The sequence below is a fragment of the Sminthopsis crassicaudata genome, chromosome 3 (assembly GCF_048593235.1).
Source record: "Sminthopsis crassicaudata isolate SCR6 chromosome 3, ASM4859323v1, whole genome shotgun sequence".
NCBI classification, from domain to species: domain Eukaryota; kingdom Metazoa; phylum Chordata; class Mammalia; order Dasyuromorphia; family Dasyuridae; genus Sminthopsis; species Sminthopsis crassicaudata.
In genome coordinates this window covers 442,546,174-442,562,201 of record NC_133619.1, presented here as the reverse complement: position 1 = coordinate 442,562,201, position 16,028 = coordinate 442,546,174, and the positions used below count along the sequence as shown (strand labels likewise).

The following is a 16,028-nucleotide window of genomic DNA, read 5'->3' as shown; positions in this document are numbered from 1 at the left end:
TATATATATATATATATATATATATATATATAATAACTATAGTAATGAAAAGAAATGCAACACCAAAATCTGGTTGCTTATGATAATTAGTCTTTGTTGTGGAGAACAAATGATGAAACATATCTGCCTTCTATTGCTAGCAAGGAGGTGGGGGATTGGTGAAATGATAGAAATTATATTCATTATCAAAAGAAGAAGTTTTGTTGGTTAGTCTTGCTTATCTGTTTTTCTTGTTTTAAGGAAGGGTGTGGGAGATGGAAGGAGTATATATCAGAAAACATATTGTGGTCTAAAAAGGAAAAGGCACCAACAACTTTTTAAAGGTCTCTACTTAATCTTTGAGTAATTATTATTTTTTACCATTATTATTATTCATATATATGTTGCATCTATTGCATCTTCTTCTATCTACTCATGTGGACATTTCTCTAATTTAGTTCCTCAATCCCTTCTCATTTCAACTATTACCACAGCTTCCGAATCATCCTACATGCTGCCAAAACAATTTTTTCAAAGTACAAATCTGATCATACTGCCCCCTGTTCAAGAAACCTCAGTTTTTCTTATTGCTTCTAGGATGAAATATTAACTCTTCATCTTGGCATTTAAGACCCTTTATAATTTGACTCTACCCAGTGAGAAAAATAAACAAACACTAATTGTGGTGTCAGAGAAGCCCCTATCACACTTACTACTTGTATGACTTTATACAGGTAATTTTGCTTCTCTCAGCCTGAGTTTCTTATTTTGTAAAATGCAGGTGTTGTTCCAGATGGTCTTTGAGGTGCTTTCCAGTTGTAAATAGTTGATTCTATGATCTTTACAAGCTGATTTCACCATAATTACAAAATCTGTATTATTGTACCTTTATTTGTTCCCCCTGCCTGGAAAACACTCCTCTACTTCTATCTCCTAGAATTTCTAGTTCCCTTTATGATTTAGCTTATATATCATCTCCTATGGGAAATCTTGAGTAATTCTTCTAATAATTATTTGTGTCCTGCTTTCTCCTCTAATTATCGTGTGTATATATTTCTGAATATCTTATTCCCCAAGTAGAAGAGAAGCACTTAAATACTTTCCTACTACATTCCATAATCATTTATTGATGACTAAAAACAAACAACCATGAAAATAACTGCAACAAGAAGAAAAATTCTATAAAGACCATAACAAGATAAAACAAATCAACATATACATTAATACTTTCTGGCATTAATGTGAAGGGAAAAATAACTATAAAATTGAAAACAATGTTGGAAAATATGGCACAGCATTGAAAAATGAAAGAACCCAGATTTATGGACTGTTCAGTAGCCTATTGCCTATTTATCATGACTAATTTTTTTATGGAGCCAATTAGTAGACCACAGATTTGGTATCCACTGAAAACTGTCCTTTGAAAATGACTGGTTACTTATTTAAAGAAAAATTTATCACTTTGACACAATTCTAAACTCTTGATTCAGAGTTAAAATTTTATCAATTGACACACAGTTGCTTAGAAAAAAAAGAATCCAAATATGGAGATTCCCTTGCTTATTGAAAATCTCTGTCTAAGCCACATTTTTCTAGTGACAGTGAAATAGACAAAAAAATCTATTGAAAGGCAAAATAAAGATACAAAGTTTAATTTTGGGATTTAGATTTACTTAAAATAACATTAACTTATAATAACAAATATAATATAACAGCATAATATTAAATGCCAGGGCACCTTGGAGAACAATTTTCCTAAAAGCCATTCAGTCTTGTTAATGTTGGAGAAAGAAATACTACTCTGAATTAGATTAATCCAGGGATAATAAGGATCTTCTGATCATCACCCTCATTGATTCTTAGGGAGTTTCTTTCTGAACTTTGATCAAGTTTCTTTTTAGAAAATATTTAGGTCTTTAACAAGGGGATAGGAGTGGCAGTAGAGGAAGAAGATGACTGTGAAGGATATTGTTTTTTTAGAATTTGATTAAATACTGATGGGGTTTTTCTTCCTTCGGGTAAGCCCAAAGATTTCAGAACAAAAACTATTGTCTTAATATGAATCCTTAGAAATAGGAGGCCTTAATAGATATGCTTTCGTAACCAAATAAAAATACTTCCAGAATCAGCTTTTTAAGCATAATTGTATGATTGTCTTGCTAAAGCAAAGTTCAAAATAAAATGCTAATAGAAAAGAAAAGTGTAAAGATGAAAAGACAGACTATTAACTTATACCACCCCAACCCAACATACTTGGAACCATACTTGGAATTTTATTACATCAGTAACCCAAAAACTACATTAAGAACTAGTAATTTCAGTAAAGGAGACAAGTTAGAAAGAACTGAGACACCCAATCAAATATGTAGAAAAGCAATTCTTGGGCAACAATGTAATTACTTTTTAAATTATTCTTTTAAAATTCTGAACACAAATACCAAATAAAATGAACATTTCTTTTTCCAAAGTAGATCTCAGCTTCCTCATCTGCAATCTAAGGGACTAGATTATCTCAAAAAAGATCCCTTTAAATTCTAAACTCCATAACTCTATGAGTCTATTCATTAATTTTCAAAATATCTAAGAGTGGAAAATATTATATTATTACCCCAAAATATAACCAAAAAGATAATGACTACTGACTTACATATCTATTTTCTTGGCTCCATAAAATCTTTATGATAATAGGCTGATGACAAAATGCAATTTCTGATGAAAATATTGAAGGAGAACAGGTGGTCTTTTGCAGAAGATTTTCTAAATCAATCATCACTTTCCCAGTCATGTCACTGTTGGAGTAATGCTTAAAATATAAGACCCTATTATATTCTCTTCTCGTTGATTTCTCTCAAACCTCCAAAGCAACCAAAGAGCAATTGATTCAGCAGAATAAAATGAAGCCTTAAAGATTCACCTAAAACAAATTTCTTTATACATATTTTAAACTCATAATTTTATATAATGGCTTCAAAAGCGATATCCAATGATCCACTAAAAATTCATGTCAATTAAGGCATTAGAAACATGCATATGAAAAGTATTGTCAATGTATATCATGGATCATATTTTTTGCATATATATTATGTGTTCATTTCAGTCATGTAAGATTCTTCACGATCCTATTTAGTATTTTTTTTTGGCAAAGATCCTTCAGAGTTCTTCCATTTCCTTCTCAAGTTCATTTTACAAATGAGGAAACAGGCCAACAGGATTAAGTTATGCAAGGTTATACAAATTGTAAGTTTCTGAGGTGAGATTTGAACTCAGGCCTTCCTGACTCCAGATCCAGCAGCATTTATCCATTGTGCCACTTAACTGCCCTTTGCAGCTTCTTCTTCCCCCAAAGAAGAGAGGTATCCACATTAATTATAATGGTAACATTTACATAAAAGCTTATATTTTTATAGTGCTTTTAAAATAGCCTTTTATTTTTCCAAATGCAAGCAAAGATAGTTTTTAACATTCATCTATGCAAAATCTTGTATTCAAAATTTTTTCTCCCTCCCTTCCCCGACCCTCCCTCCCCTGGAAAGCAAGCAATCCAGTATAGGTTAAACATGTGCAGTTCTTCTAAACATATTTCCATATTTGTCATGCTGTGCAAGAAAAATAAGATCAAAAGAAAAAAAACACAAGAAAAAAATACAAGCAAACAACAAAAAGGTTAAAATATGATGTTTTGATCAATATTCAGTCTCCATAATTCTCTCTCTGGATGTTGATGGTACTTTTCCATCACAAATCTATTGGAATTGCCTTGAATCACCTCATTGTTGAAAAGAGCCAAGCCTATCACAGATGATCATCATATAATTTTGTTTTTGTATACAAAGTTTTCTTGATACTGCTCACTCCACTTAGCATCAGTTCATATAAGTCTTCCCAGGCTTTTCTTTTTCCCCAGCCTGCTTTTTATTTCTTATAGAATAATAATATTCCGTTATATTCATATACTGTAACTTACTCAATTATTCCCCACCTGATGTGTATCTACTCAATGTCTAGTTCCTTGCTGCTACAAAAAGGGCTGTTATAAACATTTTTGCATATGTGGATTTTCCCCCCTCTTTTATGATCTCTTTGGAATACAGACCTAGTAAAGACTCTACTGGAACAAAGGGTATACACAGTTTGAGAGCCCTTTGAGCATAATTCCAAATTGTGCTTCAGAATGGTTGGATCAGTTCACAACTCCACCAACAATGCATTAGTTACCAGTTTTCCCACATTCCCTTTAACATTTATCATTATCTTTCCCTGTCATCTTAGCCAATCTGAGAAGGATGAAGTAGTACCTCAGTGTTGTCTTAATTTGCATTTCTCTAAGTAATAGAGATTTTTTTTTCATATGACTAAAAATGACTTTAATTTCTTTATCTGAAAAGTGTCTGTCCATATTCTTTGACCTTTTATCAACTGGGGAATGGCTTGTGTTCATATAAATTTGAATCAATTCTCTATGTATTTTTTAAAGCAGGCCTTTATTAGAAACACTAGATATAAAATATGTTTTCTTAGATTTCTGTTTTCTTTCTAATCTTAGTTGCAGTGGTTTGTTTGTGCAAAAACTTTTTATTTAATGTAATCAAAATTACCCATTTTGCATTTCATAATGTTCTCTAGTTCTTCTTTGGCCATAAATTACTCCATTCTCCACAGATCTGAGAGGTAGAGTAACCCTTCCTCCCATTTTGCTTTTAGACCCTTTATGTCTATATCAGAATCCCATTTTGATCTTATTTCGGTTTAAGGTACTAGATATTTTCAATATCTAGTTTCTACCATACAATGATTTTTCCAGTTTTCCCAGCAATTTTTGTCAAATAGTGAATTCTTATCCTAGAAACTGAAGTCTTTGGGTTTATCAAACACTAGGTTACTATAGTCATGGACTATTGTGTTTTAGGATTCTTACATATCTCATTGATTCTTTACTCTTAGCCAGGACCAAAAAGTTTTTATGACCACCACTTTACAATATAGTTTTAGGTCTGGTACAGCTAGACCATCTTCCTTTGCATTTTTTCATTTATTTAATATTCTTGATCTTTTGTTCTTCTAGATGAATTTTGTTATTATTTTCCCTACCTTTATAAAATAATTTCTTGATAGTTTGATTGGTATAGCACTGAGGAAGTAGATTTAGATAGAATTGTTATTTTTATTATATTACCCTACCTATGGATGGCCTACTCTTGAGCACCTGGTATTTATTTTATATTGCTTTGAAGTTTACAATGCTCTTTATATGCATTATTTCTCTTGAGGCTCACAATAGTCCTAGAGGTTGTGCTTTAAAGCTTGAAAAATGGCAAAATGCTTTGGAAAAATATTCTTTATTAGGATAATTTTTGTGGAAGGTACAGAGCTTAATAATTTTCCAGGGGCTCCTCAATAATATCCTTATTTATTTAGTCATTTCCTACATCTATAGGGGAAAAACAAAATGGATGAACAATATATATTGCCCAGAATTCAGCATGCAATTGAATAAGCAGCCCATTGAATTAAGCTTCTCTGTCTGCTTATCTATCTATCTATCTATCTATCTATCTATCTATCTATCTATCTATCTACCAATCTATAATGGGGGAAACTAGAAGATATCTAATACATACATACATACATACACACACACACACACACACACACACACACACACACACACACAGAGTATTTTAATCCATGTTTCCATTACAGAGAGATAACTAACAGTTAAGTGAAATGAGGTAAGGCTTCTGATAGAAGATAGTGTCTGAATTGTATCTTTAAAGAAAGAGGGAGAACTCCATGAAGTGAAGGTAAGGTGGAAGTTAATGCCAGCCTGATGAATAGCCCATACAAAAACCCAAGGATGGAAGATGAAGAATACTGTACTATACTGAGAGAGCATCGATTGGGCAAGAGGTTTAGCAGCTTTAGTGTCCACTGCTTTAACAAAGGCTTTCTTTCAAAGAACATTAAGACAAGACTTTTTATCATTGTGTCTGCCTTCTGGACTGAATGCTTTCTTCTTCTGAGACATAGTTTCTTGTATAAACACTGACACTTTACTACAATTTTGCAGGCATGAAACCATGTATACCAGAAGACCTTATCATGTTACAGCTACTGAAAAATATTCCCTGGATGATGATTTGGTCAATCTGGAGGTTCTAGATGAGGTATAGTGTTCAGAGAGAGAAAATTCTCATGCTTGTTGGCATTATTTTCTATGAATTCATTTTTCATTCCTTCTTTTAAAGGCTTCCTTCTACTACAGTCACATCAAAGTTAATTGTTTGTAGCCTTGGTATGAAGCTGAGGGAATAACAAGCTACTGCGATTATGATCTTGTATTATACATTCATTTATATTCTATGAAGTGATAAAGAAAAAAGGCAGTTCCAATAAATCCCATTTTGTTGTAGGCCTGAATGATGAATGACATTCACTAAAATTATTTTCTGTTTTATAAAGTTTGCAACTTATCCCTGAAAAATCAGGATAGTTGTTTCCTCCTATTAAAGAACCACATATTTAGGGGAAAAATGAGCTTAACATAACTTGAATTCTAGAATGAAAACTGTGATAAGCTCTGTATAAAATATGCATGTTTAATAGAGCTGTTAATTGCAAGAGACCTGCATCTTCTAGCTCTGGGGAACTTTAACTCTAATGCCTAAATCACTGAAGTATGATAAAGAAGTGTTTGAATTCTTCATCCCCATAACATAAATTTGAAGTGGAATGCATGATGAAATAAAGTCTTTCCTTTGAGTGTGCTTAATCAACAGTAATTTCCCATTAAATAAAATTCTAAGCAAAAAGTTTTAATCAGGCACAGCAAGTTAGAAAGAAGGAAAAAAAGAAAGGGAAGGAAGGAGGGAGGGAGGGAGACTGAGAGACAGAGAGACAGAGACAGACAAAGACAGAGAAAGAGAGAGAGAGAGATAAAGACAGAGAGACAGACAGCGATAAGACAGAGACAGAGAAAAGAGACAGAGAGAGAAACAGAGAGATAGAAAAAGAGACAGAGGCAAAGACAGAGATGGAGAGACAGAGAGATGGAGAGAGAGAGACAGAGAGAGAGAGAGAAGGAAGGAAGGAAGGAAGGAAGGAAGGAAGGAAGGAAGGAAGGAAGGAAGGAAGGAAGGAAGGAAGGAAGGAAGGAAGGAAGGAAGGAAGGAAGGAAGGAAGGGAGAGAGGGAGGAAGGGTGGGAGAGGGGATGGAGGGAGGAGGGAGGAAGGAAAAAGAAAGAAGGAAGGAAGGAAGGAAGAATTTTAATTTTCCCTGGTTGTTTCAGAATCTGTTATGAAGTCCAAAACCCACGCAAGCCTTTCAAATTTATTCTTAATTTCCTTTCTTTTTCAGTAAATGCCTATTTGTCATAAGGAAAATAACTTTTGGATTGAATTTGACAACTTTGAGAGAAAAATATCATTCATTTCAATAATCCAATCCAATAAATCAACCAAGATTCTATGCTAGGCACTAAGCATAAATTAACAAAAAAAGGACCTGACCTCAAGCAACCTATATTCTGGGGCAATTATAAGACATATACTGATAGGTATTTGGGTAAAAACAATGTTCTTTTCTTTAAGTAGCAGAATAAGAGAAGTTGCAAAAATATAAAAAAGTAAGTTCAGTTCTTATCATAGGCTCTCTCTTAATCAGAAAACCATATACTTAATTTTCAATTTAAAATATCTTTTTCTTTTCAGGACACAATTATTCACCAGCTGCAAAAGCGTTTCTCAGACTTACAGATTTATACATATGTTGGAGATATCTTAATAGCCCTAAATCCCTTTCAAAATCTCAATATATATTCCCCACAGGTAAGAGATGCCTTGGGTCTGTGTCACTCCTTTAGATTGTTGAATTTAAAAATCACAAAGAAAACCTGGCAGGAAGACAAAGTACAACTCTTATTTATAGCTTTTTGAAGACTGCATATTGCAAATTATAGCTTTTACCTCTTAAACTGGATCTCTGCATGCTAGGAGTCATGGGGACTTTTAAAACAGATATTTTAACAAATGATTTTAGATCTTTCCCAAATGTGAGAGAAGTGAAGGGAAAGAGTATTTTTTCATTAATGAATATTAACTCAAAAATTTTAAATGAAATTATGTTTAACAAATTAAGAGGCTAATCCCATAAATCCCTTATGAGATTTATACCATAGGTGCAAGGATGGTTCAATACTAGGAAAACATAAATTAACATAATTGGTCATATCAAAAAATGAAGCATCCCAAAACCACATGATTATTTTAGTGGATCAAAATTTATTTAAAAAAGAAATAAAGCCTTTGACCAAGCATAGAACAAGGGGCAAAAAGCATACATCCCTGAGGTTTTCTCCACTAGGGAATAGTTGACTGTCAAGCTGACATAGACTCAAGTTCTGATTATGAAACTGGGGGAAATATTTATTAAGCAGTTAGAATGTTCCAGGAACTATGCTAAGCATTTTATGAATGTATTCTCATTTGAGCCTGACAGTAACCCTGGGAGGTAGGTTCTACTCTTACTCCCATTTCAAAGTTGAGAAAACTGAGGTAAATATAAGTTAAACATATCTGAATCAAGATTCAAATGCAGGCCTTTTAAACTCTAAATCCAACACTGGATATACCTTATACCTTATACCACCTAGCTGCCTCAGGCATCAATTTAGGGATTATTGGATAAAGATATATTGTTATAGAAAGCTATAGATTCCATAAGAGTAAAACCTTTGAGATTATTTAGTCCAATTTCCTCATTTCACAGAGGAGAAAATTGAAGTTTGAAGGTTAGTGATTTGCCCAGTGTCAGAGGAAAGCTTTGAACACATTGTCTCTGACTGTAAAAGTCAGTGCTCATTCCCCTTTATAACATATTTTTCCTTCCTATAGTTTTCCAAACTGTATCATGGTGTGAAACGGTCCTCAAATCCTCCCCACATATTTGCCTCAGCAGATGCTGCTTACCAAGGCATGGTAACCTTCAGCAAAGACCAGGTAAGACTTCATAAATCCTTATTCCTAGTTCTGTCAACAGGAACACATTGTGCTATTGGGCTTCCCTCTATTTAGCATGCACATTGCTACTTGCCTGTTGTCCAGAGAGCCTTTCATCATAGTTGGGGACAAAATACAGCAAATCAAACAATCAGAACTGAAAAAGTCACAGGAGCAGAGAAGATGAAAATACTTCCTAGAAAATCATTCATTTCCTTTGACACAGTATAGTAAGGACATGTCTAATAGGAATATAATGAAGACCTAGAGCCACACAAATCTAATTATATAATGATGGTTACAATCAGAATATGATGTACTACCATATAAATTAAATTATTTTTTTAAAATCTTAGGATTATTATAATGAGGTCTTTTTTTCCTTATGTGGTTAACAGTGGCCACTTCTATTAATGTGGCTGCTGATAAATGATTATGGGTTGGAAAAGAACTGTACTAACCTTCAACTATTGGCTGGTTAAGAACAGATAGACCATCCATATTAATTTTATGGGCTTCCTATTTATAGTGGTGATATGTTGAATGTCATAACGGTGAAAAAGTCAACCTCTGACCATCCTTGACTTCACTTCCCTTTGCCCTGAGAGCTGACTTTAAAGCTGTGGAATTAGAATGTGATGGATCCCTGTACTTTTTTTTTTAAGAAAGAATAATTTTTCCTGTGTTTGAGATCAAACTAAAGAAGGATAGCTGACTTCTTTAAGATTTCCAGGTCTGTTGAGCAGCAGAATGAGGGTATGTCCAGGGAAACTACATTGTGTGAGAATTACATTCTGTTAGTTTGGGAGACAGCAAGGAATCCTTGTTCTGATTTTTACCGCATGTGGAACTGTCAGAGGGCGAAGGGCAGCAAGAATTTCTGAGTGGAAAAATTGTCCAGTAATGTAAAATTATTTTCTTACCAGATATTGATCCATTTACTTAATTTTCTAGAGCAGTGGTGTTCAACTCAAGTACAAATGAGGATCACCAAATTAGGTAGCTAGTTGTCACAATGCATAAAGCACTGGGGTTAGAGATAGGAAAACCTAAGTTCATATCCAGCCTCAGACACTTTCTAGCTTTGGGAATCTGGTCAAGTCATTTAACTTCCATTTGTCTGTTTCCTCATCTGTAAAACAGCACTGAAGCTGTGGGAATAAATGTGATGTATCCCTGCATTTTTTTAAAAGAAAAAATACCACCTACATTCTAGGATTTTTGTTAGGATCAAATGAGATAATAATTGTAAAGTGCTTAGTACTATGCCTGGAATATATATCATAAGCACTATATAAATGTTAGTTATTATAATAATTATTATTCCATAAATGTTCCTGAGTAGAAAACTTTATATTAACATTACTTATGTTCCATTATATTTTCATTTTGTTAAATATTTCCCAATTATTGGCTGATATTTAACACTTCTCCTCTAAAGTGTTTCTTTAGTCATATGACCCTAATTTAACTCATTGTCCTTGATTTGCTTTCCTACTCTTACTTTTCCTCTGGTTTGAATTTTTTTCATTTAAAGTTTTTCAAATTATGATTTGCATAATGGCTAAGAAAAATCAATGCATATTATTAATTAATTAATACTGCCTTGATTCTACACAGAAATCATAGTTGAACATCTACTTTTGTTCATTTTAACCTGAGTGGTATACTTGACCTTTTGTTTATTGTACCAGTGCATTATCATCAGTGGAGAGAGTGGTTCTGGGAAAACAGAAAGTGCCCATCTGATTGTCCAGCATTTGACCTTCCTGGGAAAGGTATTTACCAGTCATAGAACACAATGATAAGATGGTATTGTAGACCAATCAATTATTTTGTAAAAAAAAATTACATATATATATATATATATATATATATATATGTATATATATATATATATTACTTACTCTTACTTTTGCAAAAAAAAATCAACTTCACTGATTGATTCTTCTGTTTCTGCTTTGGATACCAATATACCACATTCTTTCATGTAGTAGAAAAAACAGGACCTCCATGAACTTTGTTATATGCAATTACATTTTTCAAATTTTCAAATTAAAATACTAGGAAGTAAAAATGGCAAAACAGGAAAGTATCTGTAGTATTGTCCCAGGAATAACTTAAAGGATGGAAAAATAAAGTATGTGAGAAAATGTTTAAGAATAAAAATTTTTCAACTTGGTTTCAAGATGGTGAAAAGTGTCTTTAAAAACAATGATGGTCAGATAGATGAAGATTTAATATATGTAGCCAGCTGCAGACACAAAAATAAGAGCTTTAACCTATCAGATTGGGAATTTAGGTTGGATTTGAAGGAGAATTTTTCCCATTATTCTATGTCTTTCATCTGTTGGAATTGTTTAAGATGTGACTATCTCTCAACCCCACAATTCTGTGGAGAACAGTGTTTTCTGCTTATGATCCTTATCTTCAAAGTCACCCTCAACAGCTAAAAGCTAGTAATACCTTTGGGCACGCCTTCCTACATTATAAAGAGAATTTAAGTGGACAGGGTGTGAATGAACAAAGCAAATGTATTCATTTTGGAAGTTCTTCATGCTCTTTCTCTGTTGCTTACATTCAGGCCAATAACCGGGCTCTGAGAGAGAAAATACTCCAAGTGAACCCCTTAGTGGAAGCATTTGGCAACGCCTGCACTGCCATCAATGACAACTCAAGTCGTTTTGGAAAGTATCTGGAAATGATGTTCACACCCACGGGAGCTGTAATGGGTGCAAAAATTTCTGAATATCTTTTGGAGAAATCTAGAGTTATAAAACAAGCTATGTATGTGCAATATTTAATCTTCTTAAATTCTTATTTATATATGATTAGAGGGAAAACATGATCTAATGGATACAATGCTAGAGTTAGAAGTCAATCAGACTTGAGTTTATATCCTGCCTAGCACTGGTACTAGTTGTGTGACCATAGCTAAATTGCTTAACTTCTCTTATCCAACTCCCTAATTAAGATTACAAGATATAGAGAGGTTGTAATTTGTATTGGTAGAAGAAGACTGGCAAGATAAAAGTCCCTTGGCTATTGAATGTGAACATAAACTATATATTTTTTCTTTTTTTTTTATCCCCCTAGCATGTTTTTTTTTTTAATTTTTATTTTTTTATTATAGCTTTTTTTATATACAAAACGTATGCATGGGTAATTTTTCAAACATTGACCCTTGCACAAACTTCTGTTTCAACTTTTACCCTCCTTCCCTCCACTTCCTCCCCTAGATGGCAGGTAGTCCCATACATGTTAAATATGTTAAAATATGTTAAATACAATATATGCATACATATTTATACAGTTATCTTGTTGCACACGAAAGATCAGATTTAGAAAGAAAGTAAAAATAACCTGAGAAGAAAAAACAAGAATGCAAGCAAACAATAACAGAAAGAGTAGAAATGTTTACGTTGTGGTCTATACACAATTCCCAGAGTTCTTTTGCTGGGTGTAGCTGGTTCTGTTGACCATTGATCAATTGGAACTGATTTGGATCCTCTCGTTGAAGAGAGCCACATCCATCAGAATTGATCATCTTGTAGTATTGTTTTTTTGAAGTGTAACTAATTTTTTTTTAATGGTTTCTTATCACACATATTACAGTTTCTATGGTTAAAGAACAATCAGTAGTTTCCACCCCTCCCCCCTACTCTGGACTAGATACCAGTAGCACTTCCTTGTCCAGCAGTTGCTCAGAGCAACATACAAAATTGTATTCCCAATCTTGTCTAGTAGATTAGCACAGCCCTGTATATGTTGATCAAAACCATTACATACTTTATATTTTCCATTTTATCAATAAAATTCACCCCTGGATTCATTCATTCACCAATTGCCCCCAATTTCTTTCCAAATATTTCAGCCTACATTTTGTATTCTGCAAATCACTGACTTACACCATGCATAAAAGGTTCTCTCCAGGAGCACAAAAATACCATGAAAACCAAACCAAAAAAAAATGTAAGGATCAATAGGGTATAAATATATTTCTTTGGGATTAGCCATTTAATATATTTTAGGTCCCAGTGCCCCTGGTAATCTTGCCAGATACTTCTCTTCCTCTGCCATCCAGAGTAATAGAAAAACTTTGGGGATTCATTTCAGACAGAAAGAGAGCCCCAACTTTCTGTCTTCAAACATAAATATATTTGTGTGTTTATACATATTATATATAATACATACTATATATATGCACATATACATATATGAACTATATTCAAACTAGTGGGGATTGTTATATCTCTGAACGTATATATATATATATATATATATATATATATATATATATATATATATATATATAGCAGAGAACTGATTCTGCTCTAATGATTTAAATATACCTCACTTAGGACTGATTGATGCTTTTTGAGGATCTTAAGCAAGGATCGGGGTCTCATTAAAAAATGGGCCAGAGAAACAATATATTTATTATTTTATTTATTTAATATATATTAACAATTTATTTATAAAGTCCCTTTAGAGATCACTTTAATTTTGTCTATGAGTAAATTAAGGATCATAAAGAAGCAAAATGACATAATTCAGTTTTCTCAAAAATTTTATTTTCAGTTTCTCTTTGTGCTCTTAAAATGATTTATAATCTAAATTTTAAAAAAATTTGTTTATGTTGGTTATATTTATCAATATTTTTGTTATTTGTTCATATAAATCCCATATTTTTATCAAAATTATATTTTCCAAAACAAAACAAAAAAACTAATGGTAATTTATCAAGGGAAAGCCATTTAATCTCTGGAAAACCAATTTCTTCATCTGTAAAATGGGAACAATGATTTTGTTCAAAGGGTTTTTTATGAAATTCACAAACAAAGATTGCAGAACATTCTTCAAACTTTAAAGTACTTTATAAATGAGAGTCATTAACACTGCTTAAAGACATACAGAGTAATAAGTTCCAATGTTGAAATTTGAACTTAGATCTTCTGACTCAAAGTGAGAAACTTTTTCCCACTGGAGACAGTTAGGATTCAAAACAAAAAGTATCATGAGAAAAGCAGCATGAACTAGGGAAACTTTGAATTTAGAAAAATAGAAGAAGAAATGGTGAAAAGTGTACTAAAATCATAGATTTAAAGTTATAGAAAAAACAGAGCAGGGGGCTCTTAATCTAAGGCCATGGATATATTACAGTATATCTGTGGACTTGAATAGGAAAAAAAAAGTCACTCTTTATATTCATTAACCTTTGTTTTCTTTTGTAATCTGATGTATTTTGTTTTTTGCATTTAAAAATATGATTTTTAAGGAAAAAATCCTTAGCCTTCATCAAACTGCCAGAGAGAACCATGTCACACAGAGAAATTAAAAACCTTGCCTTTGATAGATGAGAAAATAGATGAGAAAGGTACAGTGACATCTCTAACATCCCACAGAGAATGACAGAGTTGAGATTCACACATATGTCCTCCAACTTCAACTGCAGCATGACGCCTATTTTTGACCAATCAATGAGAGCCAGAGTGATTTAGGATTAAAGGATGGTCCTTAAGAAAGAAATCTAGTCAGTAAACCAGAAATCTAGCCAGATACTGCCATATAAAGCTTTCTAGATTAAGAGTCAATCTCTTAGTAAGGAAAATGACTATGTTGGGGTACGTTTAAAGACCAAGAGCCAAAGAAGTAGACCTGCCAGTCCAAAGAGGAAAATACCCTTGTATTCCTGAGACTGGAAAAGTATTGAAAGAAGGAATATTAACCCAAACCTGGACTGTGGATTGGTGGCCTAGTAGGAGTAAGAGTAGGCTCTATTGAAGCTAAGTTTTATTGGTAGAATTGATAGAATATATATATATATAAAGATTTTCTAAATTGAGTCAGTCTCTTAGTAAGGAAAATGACTATGTCAAGATATTTTTAAAGATCGAAAGACAAAGAAGTAGACCTGGCAGTCCAAAGAGGAAAATATCCTCGTATTCTTGAATCCAGAAAAGTGCTGAAAGAAGGAAGATTGACCCAGTCCACAGTCCAGTTGGCCTAAGAAGGCTCTATTGAGGCTAAATTTAACTTGTAGGATTGCGGCCCTGAATTTCACCTCTTTGCATAGGGAATTGATGTATAATACAGAAATAGTATGATTTTAAATGCTTGAACATCACATTAATAATATTTCATTGTGTTTTTTTTTCCAGAGGAGAAAAAAATTTTCACATTTTTTATTATATTTATGCTGGTCTTTATCACCAAAAGAAAATTTCTGAGTATAGTCTGCCAGAGAAAAAGCCTCCTAGGTAACTAAAACATGATTCTTGTATTTAAATAAAAATATAATTAGCAATGAACAAATACTTAAATATTGAGGGAATGCTTTCTTGATTAAAATCACAAAGTCTTTTTACCTAAGGCTTTAGGGATAGGTGTTTAATCCAATATTCCTTTTGAATCACTTACCCAAAAAAAGTATAGTTCACTGTCTGGATTATCTATAGAAGGAGTAAATTTTCAATTGTCCCCACATTACCTAATTTTATGCATAATTAGTTCCACTTGGTACTTATCATCTCTTAGACTAATGCACCTGCAAGAAAATGGGTTGAGGCATGCATGACATGTGGGGGTGCAGCTTTTTAGACAAATCTAATACTGTGTGGTGATATTCCTTTTCATTTAGGTACATAGATAATGAAACAGGAAGGGTGATGGAAGATATTGTTGCCAAAGAGTTGTATGGAAAACAATTTGAAGAAATTCAGCACTGCTTTAAAATTATAGGGTTCACTGATGAGGTAAGAATCTGCCAAAAGGAAATATACTCAAATATCAGAAAGCTGTATTTCTGTAGAACAACCTCTCCAAATGTCATGCTATACTTTGGGAGCTTGGGATAGATTGATAGAACTTTCAGATTCTGGATTCTTTGAGAATCCTTAATTTCCTTCAAGACTTAGCTCAAGTTCCACCTTCTGCCTATATTTCCAGCTATTTGTGCCTATCTTAACCACCCAACTATCTTATATTTATTTTGTATATAGAGCTAAATGTTTGCATATTGTTTTTCTTGTTATCACTCAAGAATATTAGAATGT

The 16,028-nt window shown here is 32.9% G+C and overlaps 1 protein-coding gene across 1 annotated transcript in view; it reads left to right on the top strand.

Moving 5' to 3' along the window:
- The window catches only part of MYO3B (myosin IIIB), a 679,546-nt gene that overhangs the window by 304,470 nt on the left and 359,048 nt on the right, over positions 1–16,028 (top strand). The window contains exons 10-16 of the mRNA XM_074302208.1: positions 6,047–6,143; positions 7,687–7,803; positions 8,869–8,973; positions 10,668–10,751; positions 11,558–11,760; positions 15,135–15,233; positions 15,614–15,728. Coding sequence (XP_074158309.1) covers positions 6,047–6,143; positions 7,687–7,803; positions 8,869–8,973; positions 10,668–10,751; positions 11,558–11,760; positions 15,135–15,233; positions 15,614–15,728 — 820 coding nt within the window. The remainder of the gene's footprint in view (positions 1–6,046; positions 6,144–7,686; positions 7,804–8,868; positions 8,974–10,667; positions 10,752–11,557; positions 11,761–15,134; positions 15,234–15,613; positions 15,729–16,028) is intronic.